General features: G+C 39.8%; 1 protein-coding gene across 1 annotated transcript in view; it reads right to left on the bottom strand.

Moving 5' to 3' along the window:
* Positions 1-12,175: 12,175 nt before the first annotated feature.
* Positions 12,176-24,793, bottom strand: part of LOC127671620 (liver carboxylesterase 1) — a 31,407-nt gene continuing 18,789 nt past the window's right edge. The window contains exons 11-14 of the mRNA XM_052166444.1: positions 23,684-23,831; positions 16,163-16,294; positions 14,994-15,066; positions 12,176-12,371 (exon numbers count right to left, since the gene is read on the bottom strand). Coding sequence (XP_052022404.1) covers positions 12,188-12,371; positions 14,994-15,066; positions 16,163-16,294; positions 23,684-23,831 — 537 coding nt within the window. The 3' untranslated portion in view covers positions 12,176-12,187. The remainder of the gene's footprint in view (positions 12,372-14,993; positions 15,067-16,162; positions 16,295-23,683; positions 23,832-24,793) is intronic.

Raw genomic sequence — 24,793 nt, 5'->3', positions numbered from 1 at the left:
TTGGGTTTTAAAAATATTTTTATTTATTCTTTAAATTTTTCATTTGATCATAGCATCTGCCACTCTGTCCCTCTAGGGCCTCCATTCTGTCTTCCTCTTTTTATTATTAATAACACGAGTCCAGGTAGCACTACCTTTGGGCATGGTCATGAGGCCACCCTTGGGGACATGGGCAATCTATCATCAACCATGTCCCCAAATGAGAATAGCTTTTCTTCCTCAACAGTCACAAACTCTTAATAGCTCCTCTGCCAGGGGATGTGGTTTCAAGGGACCCTCTCCAATGCATGCAAGAAATGTGAATTATGGCTGCCTTGATTGTGTGCACGTAACCACAGTTGCTGAGAGGTGACCTGTGCAATCATTCTTTCATTCTTTCTGTCCCTTCTTCCGTATTTCCCTGTAGCAGCTCTGGAAGACAGTCATTGTTTCTATATACATGTGTGTTTCTCTTTGCAATGTTCCCTGATTATTTCTATATAAATTTCATCTCTCTCTCTCTCTCTCTCTCTCTCTCTCTCTCTCTGTCCCTTCCCTTCCCCTCCTCTCCCTCTCTTTCGCTCATCTACTTTCTTCACATATCACCATACTATCTATATAGCAATATATATTGTTTATAGTCTTAAACATTTTATTAACACACTATAATCTATCACCTATGGTCTTGTAAATAAATCTAATAAAATTTATTTGTAAATAAGAGACATAAAAGTAGCTTTTTTCAGTTTGGGAAACATTTTTATTTTAATATATTTATTCAAAAGATGGCTTTCACAGGATGTGGACAAGTGGGGAAAGTGGATTAAAATAAAATAGATTTAAAGTAAGCTGATATAATGTGTCCAAAACTAAAATAATGGCAGAGATAAAAATACACTCATGTTATATAACACATCTGGTTTCTAAACTGTATGTAAAAATAAACCACTGATAAAAAATGAGCATTGGGTTTGATTTGGTAACGAAAAGCAGCTGCCATTTTGACCACCATTCTGAACACCAGTTAGGTGACAGGGTTTAGGCTGCTTAATGCTCTGATCTCCTAGAGCTTCTGAGAACTCTCTGTTTATATTCAGGTCCTTGTGGAGCAAGAACGCATCTACACATTCTAGAGTTTTGATGCTGTATTGTAAACAGGGGCTCCATCTCTCTGGGATCCATTGAATTTTAAGACTGACTCAGTGTCAGAGAATCTCTAGTCTTTAGATGAGTTCCAGAGAAGAATACACTCTGCTGTAAATACAAGTTACATCCTGAGGTACAGTAACTAATGGGTTACACACCAAACATGCTAGGAGTCACCCTACTAGGACTGCTAAGGAAGCCCTGTTTGTGAGAGTGAGATGCATGATAGCATCTGTATGGTCTCCTGGATCTAGGTAGAGTGCTAACAAACTTTGGGTAAGTTGTAGACTGTTACTAACACCAGTGTTGCCATAGGGTTTCCATGGCAACTACCCAATTATGGTGAAAGTGTCCATATATGAGAAAATGAATATGGCTGTGTTTCAATAAAACGACTTTTTAATGCAGACAGCAGTCAAGATTTGTTTTATGGGCTACAATTGTCATAGCTTTTCTAGACTGTGGAAGACAATGGAGGAAAGGCTGCTAACTTGAATCAGGTCTCTTTTTAGAAGGATGGAAATGCTCTGCATTTAACAGCCACATTTAATGTAGTATACATAATTTATATTCTTGAGATTTTCATACACAAGTACCTTATTTACATCACTTCCACCCTTTTCTTTTCCCTCTTCAACTTTCCCTGTGCCCTCCAACTATGTAAATAGTCATTTTAAATACACATTTTATGTGAATTGCAGTTTAATGAAACAAAGATCTTCAATACAGTGCTATATGATGCAATCCCATTTTTGCTAATATATTATAATTTGAATAGGAAGCATTCTGAATGGTTTACAATTCCAATTAATAGGATTTCTGTTCCTGTGATAAAAACACTATGACCAAAAGCAGCTTGAAGAGGAAAGGCTTTTTTCACTTATATTTATTTATTGCAACCTTCAGGTCCTGCCTCATTGTTAAGAAAAGTCAGGGCAGGAACTCAAGACAGGATTCTGGAGTCAGGAACTGAAACAGAGGCCACGGAGGAATTCTGTTGATTTGTTTGCAATACATGCTTCCTTGCTCTGCTTTCTTATACCATCCAGGAATAGCCACCAGAGTGGCACCATCTCCAGTGACATGGCCCCACTTATAGCAAATCTTATGGATGCATTTTCTCAATTGAGAATTCCTCTTCCCAAATTACCCTCGCTTATGTCAAGCTGACATAAAACTAGCCAGCGTGTATCTAGTTTGGGTTGTAAATTCCTTTATTTATTTATTTATTTATTTATTTATTTATTTATTTATTTATTTATTTTACTATTATCCATCTTGCCCTTTCTGTACCGGTGTTCCTTGAGCACTTACAGTGCGGCAAGCCCTGTGTTTGGTGTTGTGTGTGTGGAATGCCAGCAATCAAAATAACCCATGATCCATACTAATGAATCTGAATGCTCGGAGTGGCTGAGGAATTGACCCAAAGTCACAATTGCTGAGCTCTCGAGCTCCTTGTCCTAAACTCACTACTGTAGACTTGCTCAAAAGGTCCTGCCCTGACAAGAGCTATCTGACCTCAATCTACTGGCATTTAACCAGCATCATGGGATTAGGTGTTACAATGATGTAAGAATGGCAATGGGCTAATATCTGCTTCTCAGTGAGTGTGTACCATGTGTGTTCTTTTGTGATTGGGTTACCTCACTCAGGATGACAGTCTCCAGTTCTACCCACCTGCCTAAGAATTTCATGGATTCATTGTTTTTAATAGCTGAGGAGTATTCCATAGTGTAAATATAACCACATTTTCTGTACCCATTCCTCCGTTGATGGATATCTGGGTTCTTTCCAGCTTCTGACTATTAGTGGAGCATGTGTCCTTATTACCTGCTGGGAATCCTCTAGGTATATGCCCAGGAGTGGTATAGGGGGGTCCTCCAGTAGTATCATGCCCAGTTTTCTGAGAAACAGCCAGATTGATTTCCAGAGTGGTTGTACCAGCTTGCAACCCCACCAGCAGTGGAGGAGTGTTCCTCTTTCTCCACATCCTCACCAGCACCTGTTTTCTCCTGAGTTTTTGATCTTAGCCATTCTGACTGACGTGAGTTGAAATCTCAGCACTGTTTTAATTTGCATTTCCCTGATGACTAAGGACGTTGAACATTTCTTTAGGTGCTTCTCTGCCATTCGATATTCCTCAGGTGAAAATTCTTTGTTTAGCTCTGTACCCCATTTTTAATAGGGGTATTTGACTCTTTGGAGTCTACCTTCTTAGGTTCCTTGTATATCTTGGATATTATCCCTCTGTTGGATGTAGAGTTGGTAAAGATCTTTTCCCAATTTGTTGGTTGCTGTTTTGTCCTTTTGACAGTGTCCTTTGCCTTACAGAAACTTTGTAATTTTATGAGGTTCCATTTGTCAATTCTTGATCTTATAGCATAATACCCAAGAAACAATTCACATATCAAATGATGTCCAAGAAGAAGGAAGGTGAGGCCTCTGGTCCCGAAAAGGCTCAGTGAAGCAGTGTAGGGAAATCCCAGGACAGGGAAATGGGAAGGAGGTGATTGTGGAACAGGGGGAGGGAAGAGGGCCTATGGGACTTTTGGGGAGGGGGGGCTCCAGGAAAGAGGATATCATTTGAAATGTAAATAAAGACTATATCAAAGCCAGGCAGTGGTGGCGCACGCCTTTAATCCCAGTACTCTGGGAGGCAGAGGCAGGCGGATTTCTGAGTTTGAGGCCAGCCTGGTCTACAGAGTGAGTTCCAGGACAGCCAGAACTATACAGAGAAACCCTGTCTCGAAAAACCAAATCCAAAAAAACAAACAAAAAAACAAAAAAAGAATATATCAAATAAAAAATATATCAGTATACTTTATGACAAAAATAATAATAATGGTAATGGGCAATGGGTTGTTCCCAGGCAACAACAAAAGGGAGAAGGCAACTCAGCCTTCTTAATACTAGTCTTACTCTACCGCTAACTGCAATCAATGGCTCTGAGACACTCAGGAAGAAGATGGCTGGTGCCTGAGTCCCTGCTCTGTGCCTGGGCAAGAGAGGCTCTGTGGTCCACAGTTTGGCTTCCTGTGAGCCCAAAATAAATGTCTATTCTTAGCCATCATACTTGTTTGGATAGGCATCCTGAAAAATATTTGGACAGACTTCAAACAATGAACAGTCCTTTCCATGGGGGTAGGGGTTGTCACTTTGGTCTTTAGTATGTTCTTTGATCAGGTCTACAAATACACACTCCCACAGATGATTTCATAGGACCCAGAATAAAAAAATGTAAGAGTAGATGTCAGTGGCTACCCAATGTCCTGGATCACAGGACCCCAGTGTTCTTGAGTGACTTCCACCTGCCAAGAAGCTCTCTCTATTTCGGGAACTGAAATAAAGTGAAATAATGTAACCACCCTCAGGACAGGTAGTAATTCTAGGGTATCTGTAGTTCTCCAAGCCCTGAAATAACAGTCAGTGAGGAGGCAACATGATATCTAAGTATCTCAGTTTCCCCATATCCCTGCTGGACTTACTTTGAACAAGCATATTATCTTCCCTGCATTTTCTTTTAATCTTGACTCTGGTCACCCAGGGAGCTAGCTGACACAGCACATTTAATACTTCATTGCATGATTTCCCATGACTAGTTCTAGAATCTCACAAAAACCCAAAGAAAAACAAATTCCCTAGTGTCTTTAGTCACCTATGTTTTCTGTAGGTTCAAATGACTTCCCCTAGAGTTCGTTTGTTAAAGTTCTAACCTTCAGATTTCATGGGAGTTCTGTGTTTACAGAAAGGAGCTTTATTGAAGAGATTATAAAGAAACACGAAGCAGTTTTGATGTGCACTAATTCTATCTAATTGATGTCATCACAAAAGGAATGATTTACACTGTACAAAGTGACATCCCTGGCAATTTTGTGCATAGAGGACCTACCTGTAAAGGCACAAAGGGGACAACCTATTGGAAAATCACAAGGCCTGAGAGAAAACCATGCTGCCAAATTGAACTTATACTATCAGTCTCTAGAAACAAAAGAGGAGATGTGGGTGCGTACCTTCTCCCCCAATGTGTGCCATATTGTTATAGCAGCCCAAGAAGAGTGCCATGTGAGCCTAATTCAACATTGTTCTTGTCACCTGGTGGAACCTAAATCCCAGACATGCATAATGTGTGACATGATGTACAGCAACTCAATGTCAAAGTCAGTATCAATATCCCGAGACAGGACTTTTACCTTATAGTGCCTAGAGACTCTTATTTTGTTGATTCACCAGGAAGATGTCCTAACTAGCAGCTTTATCACAAAGCAACATGCTTTGATTTTGTGCATAATCATGATGTCAGATTTTTGACCAAAGATTAGAAGGGAAGGGCTGAGGGGTTAGAGAAGTCTCAGGAAGAAGCAGGAACCTAGGGAGGAGTGTACTTTCACCAAGATGGCTTGATAAGCCTGCCATTGTCTGGATTGGATCAATGTTGATAGCATGCAGGACTGAGAAAGTAGCACCTAAGTAGCACCCTACTACTGAAGACACATTGACACTTCTTCCATAAGACAGTTTTGCCTGCTGTGGAATCTCTGGAGACCAGAATCTCAAAAATGTTCATTAGCACTCACTCTGACCTGGTGTGGAACTATGTACTTCAGGAAAAGACTACAGTAACACAATTGGATTTTGGAGATCTACTTGGCCAAAGACTAACCTGAGCTGAGGTCCCTGCCTTCATTTTCATAGGAAAGTCCCTCCTTTCCTATTCAGAAAGGAAATTTGGTCTTCAAAGGACATCATAATAAAAGAGTGCTCCTCCACCTCTACCTATATAGGCTAATCTGGGTAGTCCTTCTAATAAGACAATAAAGCTGTTTCCAATTAATTCCTGAGCACCAAGTCTTACCCTCTCCTCATTTACTATCTTGCAGGCATTTGAAACCTGGCTGATGGTCTTGGCACCTTAGCCCATAAAACTATAAGGCACATTCTCAAGTAGCCACCAACCATCACGTAAAAAACAAACAAACAAACAAACAAACAAACCAAAAAAAAAACCATGCCTTTATAATTAAGAAGAATGAATTGTTTGCCATCCACTGCTGAATCACAGGACCACACAGACACAATACCACCCTATTAGGCAACTAAAGTTAGCCACACCTAGAGATTTTCTGCACTTGGTTGTAGCCTCTGGAGTAGTTCACGACCCGTGGGTGCCTTGCAGAAGTGATGTGTGCCACTGGGGTCTACAAAGCCTCACACCAGAATCCACAGCAGGCTAACAGGTCTATTTTCTCCCTGTCATTTTGGCTATAGAGGTCACATCCTTCTGTTGATTGAGATGCTTTCCCCTAAAGACTCCTGCATGGAATCTTTATGATGATATGATAAAATCCTGGGAAGTAACCAGTGAAGACATCAAATGTGCTTTTGCTAGCAAACTGCAAGTTTTCTTATTGCATTTTGCTATTGGCTTTCACTGTAAGAATAGGTAATAAACAATAACCAAACACTATCTGAATGCTGTTCTGCCGGAGGTTTTCATTGCCAGCTTAATTAAGCTCCCTTGTAAACTTAGTCCCACACAAACTCTCAAGCTAGGAAGACAATGCAGGCAATGTCTTTGCCAAAAATAAAACAAACCACCCTCTACTGGGCATTTCCAATATTTTAAAGGTAAGACATGACATTATTTACAGAGATCACACTCTATAATTAGGCAATCAGGTTACTGCAAAAAAAAGTAAATAAAATAAACATAAAAAATATAATACTTTCAGCAAATTTAAATTTTGATTGTGCCCCTGTAACAGCTGTTATCCCTTGCCAGGTGTCTGGCAGTTTAGTTCCCAAGAGAATCTCCTTGCCACATGAAGCCTAATGCTCCACATTCTTCTGTGCATTCCAGTTCTGCATAGACCAGCCTCTTCTCCATATCTCCATTTGTTTAAGGTCCTGGTAGACTATATATAAAAATTACAACAGCCCTGTGCCTACTGTAGATGCTTTTAATCAGACTTTGTGTCACTATGAAAAATTCTTAAAATAAAGAACTTAGAAGAAAGAACCTTTATTTTGTTTGATAAGTCGGGCTATCTCAGTCTATCATGGGAAGGCGCAGCCCTGCTAAGCACTGTAGAAGTCAGGAACATAGAGATGCCCATGCAGGTTGGCTCTTCTTTTGTTCTGTTTTATTTCATGTGGGATGGTATGAACCACACTCAAAGACGGTCGTCTCCTTTGCAGATATAGCCAGGCATGTGCTGTGCTAATCTCCCAGTGTCTTCTCAAGCAAATCAACTTGATAATCGACCTTAACTACTGAATTTACAGTTATTGCCCTCTGTCAGATGAGTGGCTGGCAATGATGCTTCTGCCCTTCTGTTCATGGTCTCTGCTTTTTTAAAATGACACTTTTAAAATTGAAATGTAATTACTTTCCCATTACCCCTCAAACCCTCCTGCATGCCTTCCCTTGTTACCCCTACTATGTCCCCCCAGTCTCACTTGCTGTCATACTGGTGAATCTCTTTTTTGAATTAACACACACACACACACACACACACACATACACACACTGAATCTAGATAGTGTGGCTTGTGTTTGTATAATTTCATTCTGACCACATTCTATTGCAGAACCACTTAGGTGGTTCACCCTGAGGAGGGGCTGATGCTCCATCTCTTAGCAATTGCTAGTTGCCTGAATTTCTGTGTCTTGACGCAGAACTGCTTGAGATCTCTCCCTTCCATGTTAGCACATCTATTTCTTGTATCATTGCTCCAGGTTTGTTTTGGCAGCCAAATATTTGAGGTATCATAGGAGTAACTTCTCTCTTGTCTCTAGGAGATACAATTTCCCAGCAGATTTCCTGGCCTACAGGCAGTTACAATCTTTCTGCTTCCTCTTCCTGATAGTCCCTGGGCCTTAGATGTAAGAGTTGTGTTGTAGATATATCTATTGGTTGTATGTTTTGTTGAGCATAACTTCTTGATTTGATAGAAACTCAAATACCAATTCTTGTTTTTATTTCCTGAGTCTTATTTAAGAAATAATTGTAGCCAGACCTGATATATCTCTATTATGTCTTTGTACTGCAATTATGTAGAGGTTAGCAAGAATATTTTTCCATTTTAAGTTGAATTTTCAACAGGCAGAACAGTTAACTATTTTCTAATTTCTAAATACACATAGCCATCATCTTAGTTAGGGTTTTATTGCTATGAAGAGACACCATGATCAAGGTAACTCTTATATTGGAACAACATTTAATTGGTTCTGGCTTACAGTGACAGAGGTTCAGCCCATTAACGTGATGGAAGGAAGCATTACTCTCAATCTCTATCTCTTTCTGCATGTTATAGCTATTTATACAATACAAATTCTCCCTATTCATGAACATGGGAGGTCTTTGCATTTTTTGGTGTCTCCTTAAATTTCCTTCTTGAGTTTATGATTTTCTCTATTAGCCACAGGGATTTCAGGTTGTTCTCATTTCACACCTGGTCTCCTTCTCACCAATCAATTCTTTCTGATCAGTCTTAGGATGATCCTCCAGTGTGCTTGGCCAGGGTTCCTGTATTTTATGCCCCTCAAGATGGCCAGTTGTATGTGTGGAGAGAGCAGCTCTTCCTATAGGTCTCATCGATGTATAAAAGATTCTGTCATTTAGTCTTGAGACAAGATTGACTCCATGGAGACTGACCTTCACTATGTCAGAAGAAGACATTCTCTGAAGCTCAAGTAAATGGCTACAGTGTTCAGGACCCTTGTTAGCTAACTGCCGGTCACAATGATGGCTAAGGTAGGCACTCTTCATTTTATTAAATGACTATCAGTGATTCAGTTTCTATACTGGCTGACTTACTTTTGGATATATTATTTTTTTTAACAAGGCATTATTTTGTATGCTATAATTTTGTTTGTTTATACAGCTTTAGAAAAGTGACACATTTTCAATGCCAACCTTCAAATTATTGTAATTAATACATCTCTTCCATTTATGGGAATAGTATTAAAGCTTCTTATTGAAGTAATATCTTACAGTAAAATGAGTTAATGAACTGACAGAACATTAATGGTGCAAAAAGAGTCCAAATGTCCATTGGAGTCAACCTTTAAATAAAAACGTAGAGGGAAAGAAATGCTTAAACAATGCTTTTTATTTGGGAGTGAACATGGGACATTGTGATGCAGAATAAGATACCATGGAAATTGCTGGAGGCTGATGGCTAAAGGAAATCTAAAGGCAAAACTAACAGGTTTGTTGTTAAAATGCTATTATGAAACACCATTCATTGACTGGGAGGATCAGCATAATTGGTTCAAGTCTGAATAGATGCTGCCAGACTAAAATCCTCTCAGAATATGCTAATTGAATGTTACAATGGCACTTGAGAAGGATGTGATTTTGCCAGACTCCTTTGTAATCTTTCTTGATTCCCTTCTTATAACTCTCCTAGTGTTACTTTTTTGCTTCAAATGGAGACAAGTGTCTTAATTTGGTTCTGGTAGCTTTTACAATGGCCAAAAAGTGGCAATATGAGACAAGTGAAAATTCCAGAAACAGGACAATGTAGTCTACACTGGTGATGTATAGTGACAAGCCATGGCAAGGGGATGTATGAGGCAGAACCTTCCCAAGTCTTTTCAAAACAGCTCTGCAAAGCTAGTTGGGAGAATCTGAGTCTCTCAGGATAGTTTTCTCCACATGGTCCAACCCTGCCATAAATACAGCTTAGTGTAATATGCAGTAGGACATGGCTTACCTATATCTCAGACCTGTCATCATGTGCACACCACTAAGGTGTTGGATAAGGTGTAGGGGGGATTATGGGATTGCTCTGAAGGCATCTGGCAGAGGATAGCCAAATTTTAAACTTACTTTAAACATTATGGTATTTTTTGGTGTTTTCCTTTTTCTTCATTGTTGTTTGTCTTTTGGTTACCTGATTTCCTAGTACTAGAGAGTGAACTCTGTAAATAATGCCATGCTTTAAAGTCAAAACTTTGGAAATGCCTAACAGAGGCTAGTTTTGTTTGAATTTTGGCAAAGAAGTCATCTACACTGTGTTTCCGTTCTAGGACTTTGCTTATGACTGAGATTCAAAGGGTCTTAATTAGGTTGGTAGTGGAAACGCCTAACAGAACATCAATCGGGTGGACCTTAGTTATTGGTAGGAGCTGTTAGCTCTGCTTCAGGGAGAGCCAGATGCAAAATGCAATAAGGGAACATGCAGTTTTATAGCAGAGGTCCGTTTGATGTTAGAAGCAAGAAAACTGTGGGAGATGACAAGATTAAAGACTTAAAACTAAGCCACGCTTTTTCATCTGGAGGAGAAAGATGCCTCGAGGTCATTGTAGGAATTGTTCAGATCCCACTATTTGCTCTCAAGAATGTAACATGTTTCCTTGAAAATAGAATTTTCATAGTATCCTTTCAAATAAGCCATGGGAGAAGGAGAGGATGTATTTCCCTACATTCTGACACCTAAGCACTAAGGAGCTCCTACAACTGTAAGGACCTGTCTGCTCCACCATTTGGGGGTAGACATTGGCATCATCCATGTCTTCATGGTTCTTCAGTCACACAGAATGCAAATTATTGACTCATGGAAGCCTTGGAATGGATTTCAATGGAAATGCAGACAATGTGTGCCTTGGTCAGAATAACCACAACCTGTGGAAGCACTCATGTCCTCATGTCCACATGTCCACACATGTAAAAACTACAGATGCCCTCTGTAGAACAGCTCCAGATAGAGCAGAGCCAGCTCAGAGAGGCCATATGCACCACAACCCTCAGGTCTATAGAAGAGGAGAATGTAGCCCGATGGTGCTCTCATCTGAATACAATGTGCCATGCCACGGGTGTAAGGCTGTGAGTGTGAAGGGCATAGTATTTGACCTGCTATCTTTCCGTCTTCCTTTGCTCCCACTCCTGCTTTATGGTCCCCAAATCTGCCATTGGACCCAGGAAAAAAGGAGCAAAACAACATCTCCCCTCTCCCACAGTATGCTTGTTTCCTTTAGATAATGGGACAGTCTCCTGTGGAGGTGACGTCCCATGATGTTGAATATCTCTCCATTCTCCCTTCGTTAATGTGTAAGTGAATTATTCTTAATATAAATGTAAGCAGTGAATTAAGCCAGAGCTATATTTCTTTATGTTAGTCCCTAATAATCACACCTCAGTGTGATTATTTATTTATAATCACACTGTGTTTATTTAAAACTGCACCTCAATAACTGAGCAATTCACTTTCTATGTTAATCTGGCTACCTCTCAGCCAATTGATACTTGCATATGATTATTGATCTGATTATCAGACGTCTCCTTCATGGCTCAAATTCCTCAATCCTGCCCCTGGCCTAGAAATCTCTGTCTCTGTCTCTGTCTCTCTGCCTCTTTCTGTCTCTGTCTCTCTGTCTCTCTCTCCCTCTCTCTCTCTCCTTCCCTCCTCTTTCTTCTCTTCCTCCTCCTCTTCTCCTTGGCAGATATCCTACCCTATTCTTTATTTCTGCTCAGCCATTGAGTGACTAGCATTTATTGACAAGGCAGAGAATACATGGTAAGAAAAGTTTACACAAACATGAACAGGAGATACTTGGTATAATCATTACAATGCCATGTCCAGAATGAAACAAGACATAAGGGCAGAGAAATGAACATTTGAGTAACCCAAGCGTAAACCTTACAGAGTATATGAAAACATTATTAGTACACTAATAATGCACATAGATCCATTTTGATCCAAAGACACAGACTCTGTGTCTAATTTTGATTTCTAAGGGAATGCTTTTGTGATGTCATTAAAAATTGAAAGCATATGGCAGTCAGTTGTGTCACATGCTTTTAATCCCAGAATTTGGGAGGCAGAAGCAGGTGGGTCTTTGAGTTCAATGCTAACCTGGTCTACATAGTGAGTTCCAGGACAGCCAGGGCTACAAAGGTAACCCTGTCTCAAAAACCAAACATTTGAAAGCATAAAATCAAATGTTTCTCCCTCTTCTGTTTGTACAGCATGCCACACAATTGATTTTTGAAACAATATGCAATGAATAAAGACCCTTTTCTTAGCTCCAGACTCTCACACCTGGCTGGGTCTCCTGATCACAGTTCAACATGTTCCTTATGGGATGGCCTCTCTGCTGTGTCCTTGGCTTTGAGCTCAGTCCAAAACTTCACTTCCTGGTCTTTCAGCCTATGGGCTGCCTGTGCTTGGATTCCAATCTGAAGGTATCCTTCCTTCTGGTCATACTCTGGCCAATGAGGCAGCCCATCACCATTAGGGTTCCTGTGAACAAAATAAAGAGAAATTCACCAAAACTTGCTGCTTTCATGGTGCTTAATGATTCTAAAAGATGCCCTCCCTGGCTTATCTCTGTCAAGAAGCCTGTAATCTTCCACAGATCAGATGGAGAGGTCTCTATCTCCAGGTACAGATTTTTTAAAGCTTGCAATTTACATTTGCATTCTCTGTGTGTTATAGGCTGGTAGTGAGCTAGAAACTAGTGGAATAAAAGGTGGAGTGTAGTTAGAAGAAGCAAATACTGGCATCCTTGAAGAGTGCTGGGGTCCCACTCCTTCCTGCCATGGCTTCCTGACTGCATGATGCTCTGCCTCAAATGAAATGTCCAAGTGAAACTCGGAGATAGCACCCATTTAAGCGAGTGGACTTTGGGCATTTTGTCAAAGTATTTGAAAGCTAACATCTAAAATTGTTTCTGAGAAGTGGGTCACTCTGTGGTTAAGCCAGCATTGTTTTGAATACTTTTTAATAGGCTTGTGAAAGAATTTGGAAGTTTGGAGAACATACTGTAGTAAACTCAGAATAGGTAAGTAGGAGATTCTAGATTCTAGTGGGTACTAAAAAGAAAGAAGACAAGGAAGCCAAGTTTGTGACATTTCAGAGAGCAAAGAAGCCTCTGTGAGGAACTTGAATCGAGATAATTAGTGTTACATTATGTCTGCATTTGTCTTTACCCCGACCTTTCTTGATAAATTAATTGCAATGACAGCAGATTGCATAACTGATGGGCTTGTTCAAAAGCATCACTGCTTTCAGGCAATGTTAGGGTACTTTTTGTTGGTTTCAATTAGATTTATGGTGAAATTAAAGGAAAAAATAACAGTATAAAGAGTTGCATGATCCTGTGTTTCAAAATTAAGAGTAGGGCCAATAAAGATGCAAGTCTTCTGAACAGATAAAAAGAAGGACATGATCTTGAGAATGTCTCAGGGATCTGCAAGATAGCTCGTCACAAGGGTGTCACTTGTTTCAAAGACATTGCTTGAGATATCAGCATTAGCTGTCTTTCATCTACAGTATAGTGTAAAGAGTTGATTCTCTAGGACTGGCTTCCCTATGTTCAAGTTCTCAGAGACTTTATAGCTGATGACCCATGGAGCCTAACTTGACTTCAAGTTACATCTTGGCATCAGCACATTGCATTGGTTTTGCAGGCAAGCAAAATGCAACACTTGTGGGGCTCTCAAGGTTGCTATCTGGATTTCAATGAAAGCTTGGGCAATCATCAAGTGTGTAGAAGGTTTCAAGTCCCAGGTAGCAACCCTGAGAGCATGATGCATGGAACTGTGAGAGTAGAGTGACATTTTGATGGAGGGAGTAGGTCATAAGTGGCATGGCTTGGAACATTGGCCTAGGAAACATTCAGACCATGAGCAGAGTGACTGTCATAGTCACTGTTGATGTGAAGAGACACTATAGCCAAGGATACTCTTATAAAATAAATCACTTAATTGGGACAATTGCCAATTGAGTAAACTTTTAGTGGCTTAGTCCATTATTGCCATGGCAAGAACATGGCAGCATGCATGGTAGTGGAGTCATAGCTACCCTGATTGACAGGCAGAGAGAGACTGGGCCTCACAAGGCCACCCTGAGTGATACACTTCCTCTAACAAGGCCAGACCCATAAATCCTTCTAATCCAAGCAAAGAGCTTCACTCCCTGGTGACTATGCCTTCAATTATATGAGCTATGGAGGGCATTCTTATTCTAGCTACCACAATGCCCAAGAGGCCACAGAGGCTACAGGCATTGAGACTTTAAGAGAATGTATTCCCCAGCATTCAGAGCCCATGTGTCCGTCAATAAATTCCTGGATGTTTCAAAAATAGATTTAGGATGTAAATTCTTCTCGCTTAGATTTTGTACCTGCTTTAGTCTAGCTTCTCATTGCTATTCTCCTGACCCTCCCCATAGAACAGCAATGTTTGGCTATTTTCCTTGTATCTTAGAAATTTGTTACTTTTTTGTTTGTGTGGGCTTTCATAGCAAAGGTTTGCCTGAGACTGGAAAGTCTTTGGACTTGAATTTCAATGCAGTATTCAAAGTAATGAGAAGTTAGGTATTTGTAATGGTCGTGAGCTTCTTGGGGTCATGGGCAGGAGGTTATAATTTAGAACTTAATACTACCCCAGATGCTCATGGGTTGAAGGTTTGGTCCCCTCCTGATGGTGCCATAGTGACATGGAAGAAAAGTAATATAGGAGAACTTGGAGGAGGATGATCATGGAAGACTTTCCACTGAGGATTATAGTAGGACCCTGGCCCTTTCCTTCCATTCACGAATGACAGGAGGTAAAGAGTTTTGACCTATCATATGCTTCACACATGATGTTCTGTTCCGACACAAAAGCTAATAGGCAAAAATGACAAAAAAAAAAAAAAAAAAAAAACCCAGTCTGAGCCAAAATTCACATTCTCTCCTTCATGGTAAACTACCACAAATATTATAACTACAAATTGGATGAACCTAGCTCTCATTGTGAGAATGCTACAATTAGAGGGACAAAAGGATGATCACACAAACATTAGCAAACTAGTCCTTCCTCAGGGGTCTGACTCACTGCACCACACCTCCAGCTTTGGTTTCATAGCCACCCATCTCACCCATTCCGAGCAAAGTTGGCCCAAAATTTCATCACCATCTTGCTGAGATTGATTTCTTCTTCTGAAGCACCCCCTGTGATAAAGAAGAAATAAAAAAATTAGAAACTTAATTTAAGATGTAGTTAATGAGCAGTTGTATTTGAATCTGAGTACCTTTAAGAGATTCCATCTTGTCTATAAATGGATTGCCCTGCATATGTTCTGTCTAACCTCATCTACGAAGATAAATGGACTCAGGCCTGGTTACTATTTAAAGGGAAGAAATGCACTTTTGGCCTTTATTGCATACTCGAGTCAAAATCTTCCTTTTAAGAAGATCTTGGTGAGTGTGCCCTCAATTTAAAGTCAAGAGGAACGTTCCAGATGTTCTTCGCTTTCTCTGTCATGTTCACCTGCCTGGAATTTCCTCCTTGGGATTTAATGGCAGCAACACTCACTATCCCTGGCTTTAGCACCAGGGTTGCTTGCCCTTAGGTCTACTTCTGACACATATCCTTCTTCAGAGAATCTGAACACCATCAGAATGGGAATGATACCAAGTAGATATCCAGCAGGGAAATGCTTAGAGGCACTGGTATGCTATAAAGGACATAAAGTATGCTAAACTGTTGAAAAGTAAAGTGTTGAAGACCTTTGTGCAAGGTTCCCTAAATATATTATTAACTATATTTATTCGATATTTTTTTTAAAATGATTTCCTATTTTCTGGCTCTCCACTCCCCGAAAGTCCCATTTAAATGTGTGTGTGTGTGCACCCACATGCATGCCCACACCCATGTGCACACCTGTGCACACATGCACGTGGAAACCAGATGGTGGGTAAGACCTTATTAAAGGTTAGAAATTTCCCTCACACCCCACTACACTCACAGTGTAATACTTATGGGAGGAAAATTAAATACTGGCACTCTTGCCCTAAAAGCAGGGCCTATAGTGACTTTCCACGTTTCTTACTGGAGTCACAGGTCAGGATTCTGAGAATGACTATCTCTGGGGACACATTAGCATAATCCCATCTTGTATGTTAAAGGAGAGAGTCTGGGGACTGTCTTACAGCTGATCCCTGTCACAAAGCACAAAGAAAGCCAGTTTAAAAGGAGAAACTCGCTCAAGGCCATCAAGGCAAGACAAACTGAGGCCTCATATCACCAAGAACACAGAGACATTACCTTTTAAAAATGGGGCTCCCCATAGAGAGAAGAGTTCGTCAGCGTGGTCTCCTAACAATGTCTGGGGTCTCTTGTCAGACACAAAACTTGGGCGATACTGAAACTCATACATGTAGGTTGGGGCTCCAGAATCTGTGGAGACAAGAATTCAGGTACAGTTACATTACCAGACACACACCTGGACGGTGTCACAGCCTTAGGTCCTGCACTTGACTATATTTTTCATCTGCAAAAGAGGTATACACAGCTTTAATAAGGCTATGGACATCATCCTTCTAGTCCACAACTGTACCATGGGACAGATCAAGTGCTCTAGCACCCACCCCAAGCCCATACCCAGAGATAGCTTGACTCTCAGGAGGTCCGTCATAACGAGGCTCACAGGAGGGGCAGGCTCCAGCCAGAGACAACAAAGCCAGTTAACATGAGGGAGAAGCAGATGACAAAAGGCAAGCACAAGAAGATAAGCAACAGAAACCAATGCCACGAGCTACCATCACAACCCAGTTCTCTCACTACAGCAAGCCCTGGACATACCCTTATGTACCTGAAAAGCAAGATTCTGACCTAAAATCCTAAGGATGATAAAGAACCTTAAGGAGGACATAAATAACTCACTTAAAGAAATACAGGAGAACACAGATAAACAGGTAAAAGCCCTTTAAGGGGAAACACATAAATCCCTTAAAGAAATACAGAAAAAAAAAGACAAATAGGTGAAGGAATTGATGAAAAATGTCTGGGATCTAAAACTAGAAATAGAAACAATAAAGAAATCACAAAAGTAGGCAACTTTGTGGATGGAAAACCTAGGAAAGAGATCAGGAGTTATAGAAACAAGCATCACCAACAGAATCCAAGAGATGGAAGAGTGAGAATCTAGGCATAGAAGGTACCATGGAAGATATTGACATAAAAATCAAAGAAAATACAAAGTGAAAAAAGCTCCAAACCCAAAACATCCAGGAAATTAAGAATACAATGAAAAGACCAAACCTAAGAGTAATAGGAATAGACGAGAGTGAAGATTCCCAATTCAAAGGACCAGAAAACATCTTCAACAAAATCATAGAAGACAACTTCCCTAACCTAAAGAAAGAGGTGGCCATAAATTTACAAGAAGCCCATAGAACACCAAGTAGATTGGACCAGAAAAGAAATTCCTCCCCATCACATACTAATCAAAACACTAAATACAGAGAACAAAAAATATTAAAAGTGATAAGGGAAAAGGTCAAGTAACCTATAAAAATTACACCAGATTTCTCAACAGAGATTCTAAAATCCAGAAGATCTTAAACAGATGTCATGCAGAGCCTAAGAGAACACAATGCCAGCCAAGGATACTATACCCAATAAAACTCTCAATCACCATAGATGGAGAAACCAAGATATTATATGACAAAACCAAACTTAAACAGTATCATGCCACTAATCTACATATGATAATACGAGGAAAACTCCAACACAATGAGGGAAACTACACACAAGGAAAACTAAGAAATTAATTATCTCATAACATAACACCAAAAGAAGAGAACCTCACAACATAACACCACCTCTAGCAACAAAAGTAATAGGAACCAACACTCATTGATCTTTAATATCTTTCAATGTCAGTGGACTCAATTCCCCAATAAAAAAGCATAGGCTAACAGACTGGATATGTAAATAAAACCCAAAATTTTGCTGCATACAGGAAACACAAAGACAGGCACTACCTTAGACTAAAAGGATGGAAAAGTTTTTTCCAAACAAATGATCCCAAGAAACAAGCTAGAGTAACCATTCTAATATCTAATAAAATAGACTTTCAATCAAAAACTAACAAAAGAGGTGGAAGAAGGACATTACATATTCATCAAAAGAAAAATCCATCAAGATGAAGTCTCAATTCTGAACATCATTGTCCCAAATACAAGGGCACACACATTTGTAAAAGAAATGTTACTAAAGCTCTAAACAGGCATTGAACCTCCCACAAAAACAGTGGGAGACTTCAACACCCCACGCTCACTAATGGGCAGGTCATCCAAACAAAAACCAGATAGGGACACAGTGAAAGTAACAGAAGTTATGAGTCAAATGTATTCAACAGATATCTACAGAACATTTATTTTGCCTAAAACAAAAGAATATACCTTCTTCTCTGTACCTCTTGGTACTTTCTCCAAAATTGACCATATAATCAGAAACAAAACAAGTCTCAAAAGATATAAGGAGATTGAAATAGTCCCATGCATTCTATAAGCTCACCACAGACTAAATCTAGTATTCAGTAACAAGAAAAGAAACAGAAAGCCCACATACTAATGGAAACTGAATAACACTCAGTGATAACCTGGTCATGGAAGAAGCAAAGAAAGAAACTAAAGACTTTCTAGAATTTAACAAAATTAAGGCACAGCATAGTCAAAATTATGGGACACAATGAGAGCAGTGCTAAGAGGAACTCATAGCACTGAGTGCCTTCATAAAGAAATAGGAGAGATCCTACACTAGCAAATTAATAGCACATATGAAAGGTCTAGAACAACAACAAAAAAAAGCAAACACACACAACCTCTTGCATAAGGCAGGAAATAATCAAACTCAGGGCTGAAATCAACCAATTAGAAACAAAGGGAGCTATACAAAGAATCAACAAAACTAAGAGGTGGTTCTTTGAGAAAATCAACGAGATAGATAAAACCTTAGACAAACTAACTAAAGAGCCCAGAGTTAGTATTCAAATTAACATAATAAGAAATGAAAAGGGAGACATAATAATAGAAACAGGAAATTCAAAAATAATCATCAGATCCTACTACAAAAGTCTATACTCAATAAAATTGGAAAATCCAGATGAAATGGATGATTTTCTAGACAGATAACAAGTACCAAAGTTAAATCAGGACCAGATAAACTAAACAATCCCATAACCCCTAACGAAATATAAGCAGTCATGAAAAGTCTCCCAACTTTAAAAAAAAAAAAAAAAAAAAAAAAAAAAAAAAAAAAAAGCAAGCCCAGGGCCAAATGGTTTTATTGCAAAATTCTATCAGATCTTCAAAGAAGACCTAATACCAATACTTCTCAAGCTAATCCACAAAATCAAAATAGGAGGATTATTACCTAATTCATTCCATGAAGCTGTAGTTAAACTGAGAGCTAAACTATAAAAAGACCCAACAAAGAAAGAGACCATGAGACCAATCTTATAAATATCAATTTAAAAATACTCAAAAACATTCTCACAAACTGAATCCAAGAACACATACAAATAATTATTCAGCACAATCAAGTAGGCTTCATCTCAGGTATGAAAGGATGGTTCAAAATATGGAAATCAATCAACATAATCCATTATATAAACAAACTCAAAGAAATAAAAAGTCATATGATCATCTCATTAGATGCTGAAAAGGCTTTTGCCAAAATACAACAACCCTTCATGTTAAAAGTCTTGGAAAGATCAGGAATTCAAGCACATACCTAAACATAATAAAAGCAATATACAACAATCCAACAGGCAACATCAAATTAAATGGAGAGAAACTTGAAGCAATCCCACTAAAATCAGAAACAAGACAAGACTGCCCACTCTCTCCCTATTTATTCAATATAGTACTGGAAGTTCTATCTAGTGCAGTAAGGCAACAAAGAGAGGTCAAAGGGACAAAAAATCAGAAAGAAAGAAGTTAAGGTATCACTATTTGCAGATGCTATGATTGTATACATAAGCAACCCCAAAATTTCTACTAGAGAACTCCTTCATCTGAAAACAACTTCAGCAAAGTGGCTGGATATAAAATTAAGTCAAACAAATCAATCGCCTTCCTCTATACAAAGGATAAATGGTCTGAGAAAGAAACTAAGGGAACAACACCCTTTAAAATAGTCACAAATAATATGAAGTGTTTTACCTAACTCTAACCAAGCAAGTAAAAGATCTGAATGAAAAGAACTTCAAGTCTCCAAAGGAAAAAAATTGAAGAAGACCTCACAAAATGGAAAGATCTCCCCGCTCATGCATTGGTAAAATCAAAAATAGTAAAAAATAGTAAAAAATGGCCATCTTACTGAAAGCAATCTATAGATTCAATGCAATCCCCACCAAAATTCCAACTGAATTCTTCAGAGATAAAAAGGGCAATTTTCAACTTGATCTGGAATAACTAAAAACCCAGGGTAGGGAAAACAATTCTCATCAGTAAATGAACTCCTGGGGGAATCACCATCCCTGACTACAAGCTGTACTTCAGAGCAATAGTGATAAAAAGTGCATGTAGAGCAATGGAATAGAATTGAAGAGCCTGAAATAAACCCAACACCTATGGTCACTTGATTTTTGACAAAGAAGACAAAACCATACAGTACAAAAAAACAGCATTTTCAACAAATGGTGCTAGTGTAACTGGCAGACTGCATGTAGAAGAATGCAAACTGATCTATTTTTATCTCCTTGCATAAAGCACAAGTCCAAGTGGATCAAGGACATCCACATAAAACCAGACATGCCGAATCTAACAAAAGATAAAGTGGGAAAGAGCCTTGAACACATCAGCACAGGGGAAATTTCCTGAATATAACACCAATAGCTCAGACTCTAAGATCAACAATTGACAAATGGGACCTCATGAAAATATAAAGCTTCTGTAAAGCAAAGAACAAAAAGGCAACCTACAGATTGGAAAAGATCTTTATTAACCTTACATCCAAAAGAGGGCTAACATGCAAAATATACAAAGAACTCAAGAAGTTAGACTCCAGAAAATCAAATAACCCTATTCAAAATGGGATGCAGAGCTAAACAAAGAATTCTCAACTGAGGAATCTCAAATGGTTGAGAAGCACCTAAGAAATGTTCAATATCCTTAATCGTCATCAGGGAAATGCAAATCAAAACAACCCTGAAATTCCACCTTACACCAATCAGAATGGCTAAGAGCAAAAATTCAGGATACAGCAGATGCTGGTAAGGATGTGGAGAAGGAGGAACATTCCTCCATTGCTGGTGGGATTATAACTTTGGAAATCAATCTGGTGGCTCCTCAGACAACTGGAAATGGTTCTACCAGAAGACCCAGCTATACTACTACTGGGAATAGACCTAAAAGATGTTCCAACATATAACAAGGACACATGCTCCACTATGTTCATCGCAACCTTATTTATAGTAGTCAGAATCTGAGATCAACCCAGATGTACCTCAGTGGAAGAACAGATACAGAAAATGTGGTATATTTACATGATGGAATACCACTAAGGTATTAAAAACTGACAACTTTACAAATTTTAGAAGGGGAAACAAAATAATCAAGGGAGGCAGAGGGATAGAGAGACCTGGATGGGAGAGGGGGGAGAGGAAAAGGGGGACAGGGCCAGGTATGAGAAGAGACAAGAGAGAAGCCTAGAAGGCCAGGAGAATGAATATAAATATGTAGCAGTGGGGGGTGGGAGGGATGCAGGGGATGAAAACCACTAGAAAGTCCCAGATTCCAGGGATTCGAGAGGGTCCCAGAACCCAATGGGTGTGACATTAACTGAAATACCCAACAGCAGGGAGATAGAATCTGAAGAGACCAGTGGATGGCCCCTAGTGGAGGGATGGGGCCACCCACCCATCTCAAAATTTTTAACCCAGAATTGTTCCTGAAAAAAAGAATGCAGGGACAAAAAAATGGAATAGAAACTGAAGGAAAGGCTGTCCAGAGACCACTCCCCCTTGGGATCCATCCCATCTGAAAACACTAAAACCTGACATTATTGCTGATGCCAAGAAGTGCTTGCAGACAGGAGCCTGGTATGGCTGTCCCTTGAAAGGTTCTGCCAGCACCTGACTAAGACAGATGCAGACACTTACAACCAACCACTGGACTGAGCCTGGGGACCCCAATGGAAGAGTTAGGGGTAGGACTGAAGGAGCTGAAGGAGATGGTAACCCCATAGGAAGAATAGCAATATCAATTAATCAGGCCCACAGCAGAGTTCCCAGGGACGAAACCACCAATCAAAGAGTATACATGGGTTGGTCCATGGCTCCCTCTACATATATGGCAGAGGACTGCGTTATTTGATGTGAATGGGAGTGGAAGTTCTTGCTCCTGTGGAGGGCTGCTGTCCCAGCCAAGGGGAATGCTGAAGAATGAGCTGGGAGTGGGTGCCTGGGTGGGGGAGCACCCCCTTAGAGTCAAAGAGGAGGGGGGATGTGGAGGGAGTTTGGGGAAGGGAGACAGAGAAGGGGACAACATTTGAAATGTAAATAAATAAAATACTTAATAAAAAGTAAAAATAAAAAAACCCTCACATATAAAAAAATCAAAGTGTGAGGCTAAACTGGGTCATTAAAAATAATCAATATTCTCCCATGGTGGGGGTGTTGGGAAGAAGCCTATGACTTGCTTAGGGCTGCATAGCTGGTTGATACAAGCTTATGATTTAAGCCAGGTGTTTATTAAATGAACAGTTAATGTATCCTGCATGTGTGATGGCATGGGTGTGCCTTGGTTCCAAGACAAGGTAGAACCTCACAGTTGTCTTTTGTACACCTAGCTTTGAACATTCCTAAGGTTCTCCTCAATTCTACTGAGCAGGTTGAAAAAAATAGTCCCAGCTGTCTTTCTGAAAATCTATGATAATTAGATTAAAAATTGTTGTAGAAATTATTTAATCTCAATTGGGGGTTTCTACTCTGCCTTTGATCATTTAGTTCCTGGATAACAGACACAACTTTTTATTATTATTATAATAAGCCTAAATCAGCAACAAAGGTGGGCAGATATCTACCCTCTAAGCTACTAGAATCTATTTTCCCATTAACAACCCCGAATTACAATTGGCCATGTTCCATTTGTGCAGCTCTTCAATTGGCAAATCCTCATGACCATGCTTTCATGACTCACCTAACCAGTGGCATCTCTTTCTCCTCCTCCTCCCTCTCCTCATGGATCTCAGATCATCCCAAGTCGCGGACCCCCAAGCCTTGCCTATCTCAATTATGCCCAGCTGTAGACTGTAAGCATCTTTTCTCACCAATCAGGGATAACTTAGTGGGTAACGTCACATAGGTCACTTAGAGCTACATGCACATTCTCTTATCCTTGGGGCAACCAGGGCTTGGGGGCCAGTATTTAGCATTACAGTACATAGCAAAAGACCAAATCTCGACAAAAAATAATCCATCCAGAAACTGGAGGTTTCATATTTTATATTCAAGTATGGTTCAAAAACATATTCAAAATGTAATCCTTGGGGCCACTAAAGGGGCTCAGTAGGCTGACCACCAGGGTGGCCTCAATCTTTTCCAAACTTTATGCTCACATCACTTTAGAGTATTTTCTGGGATCACCTCCTAGATGAAATTGGCTGTGAACCTTATTCTCATAGACACTGGTAGAAGCAAGAATAAACATTATAGGACATAAGAGGCCAACCTTCAATACTTGACCCTCAGCAGACTTCATATCTATCTGTGCTGAGGGGAAAAAGTTAGAGACTTGTCTGATGAGTCTATGTTCTTCCCCCATTCTCAAGTCTTACCTCTGTGACTACGGGACACGATTACAGATGGGACACCAAACATAACATCTCCAATCAAGTCCAGGAACAGGTCTGTCATGGTGACAGGGTCGTCTGTCCCTCCTAAATACTTCTCAATAGCTGCTGGAATCAACTTCTCAGAGACGTTCTGAAATGAACCAGAAAGTTCACCTATTGCACCTTACCTATTGCAAAGAGGGCTTTTCCAGACAGTTACCAGGGATTCTTTGATTCTGAGTCACTTGAGTGCTATGCCAAATTCTTCTAGTTTTGGCAGTGAGTGGAAAAGAAAAAACCTTCTGGAAAAGAATGTGGTGCAGAGAAGAATAATACAAATTCTTTAGGTTTGTTTGTTCTTGGTAGATTTTAAGTTCAAATTTGGAAGTTAGGAATTTCCACAATATATCTTTATTGTTCCACTGGCTTCAGTGGCAAAAGTCCACATGACTGAAGCCACATACTAGGTTTAAAACTGTTCTCCAGTGGGTGATATCTCAAGCTATGTCCTTAAATAAAGGCACTTTTCTTGCTACACATATACTTCACCCCTAGGACCCCAAAGGAAATGAAATTTTTGCTATCTTCTCTTGTTTTCTGGAAAAGGACACTTTTAGTATCTGTACTGGCTTGTTTTGTGGGTCAAAATGACATAGTCTGGAGCTGTCACAGAGAAAGAAGGTTCAGTTGGGAAAGTGCCTCCATGAGATCCAGCAGTGGGGCATTTTCTCAATTAGTGATCCAAGTGGGAGGGCCCCTTATGGTTGGTACCATCTCTGGGCTGGTAGTCTTGGGTTCTATAAGAAAGCAAGAAAGAAAGCCAGGGAAAGCAATCCAGTAAGTAACATCTTTCCATGGCCTCTGCATCAGCTCCTGCTTCCTGATCTGCTTGAGTTCCAGTCCTGACTTCCTTTGGTGATGAACAGCAATGTGGAAATGTAAGTTAAATAAGCCCTTTCCTCCCCAGCATGCTTCTTGGTCATGAGTTTGTGTGTGTGTGTGTGCAGGAATAGAAATTCTGACTAAGACAGCATCTAATAAATTAACCTCAAAATAAAATATTCCTAGGAAATGGAATGAAGAAGGTACATGTCACATGATTCTCAGCTGTGA

This window comes from Apodemus sylvaticus, chromosome 21, assembly GCF_947179515.1.
Source record: "Apodemus sylvaticus chromosome 21, mApoSyl1.1, whole genome shotgun sequence".
Classification (NCBI taxonomy): Eukaryota; Metazoa; Chordata; class Mammalia; order Rodentia; family Muridae; genus Apodemus; species Apodemus sylvaticus.
This window is presented reverse-complemented; position numbering and strand designations above follow the sequence as displayed.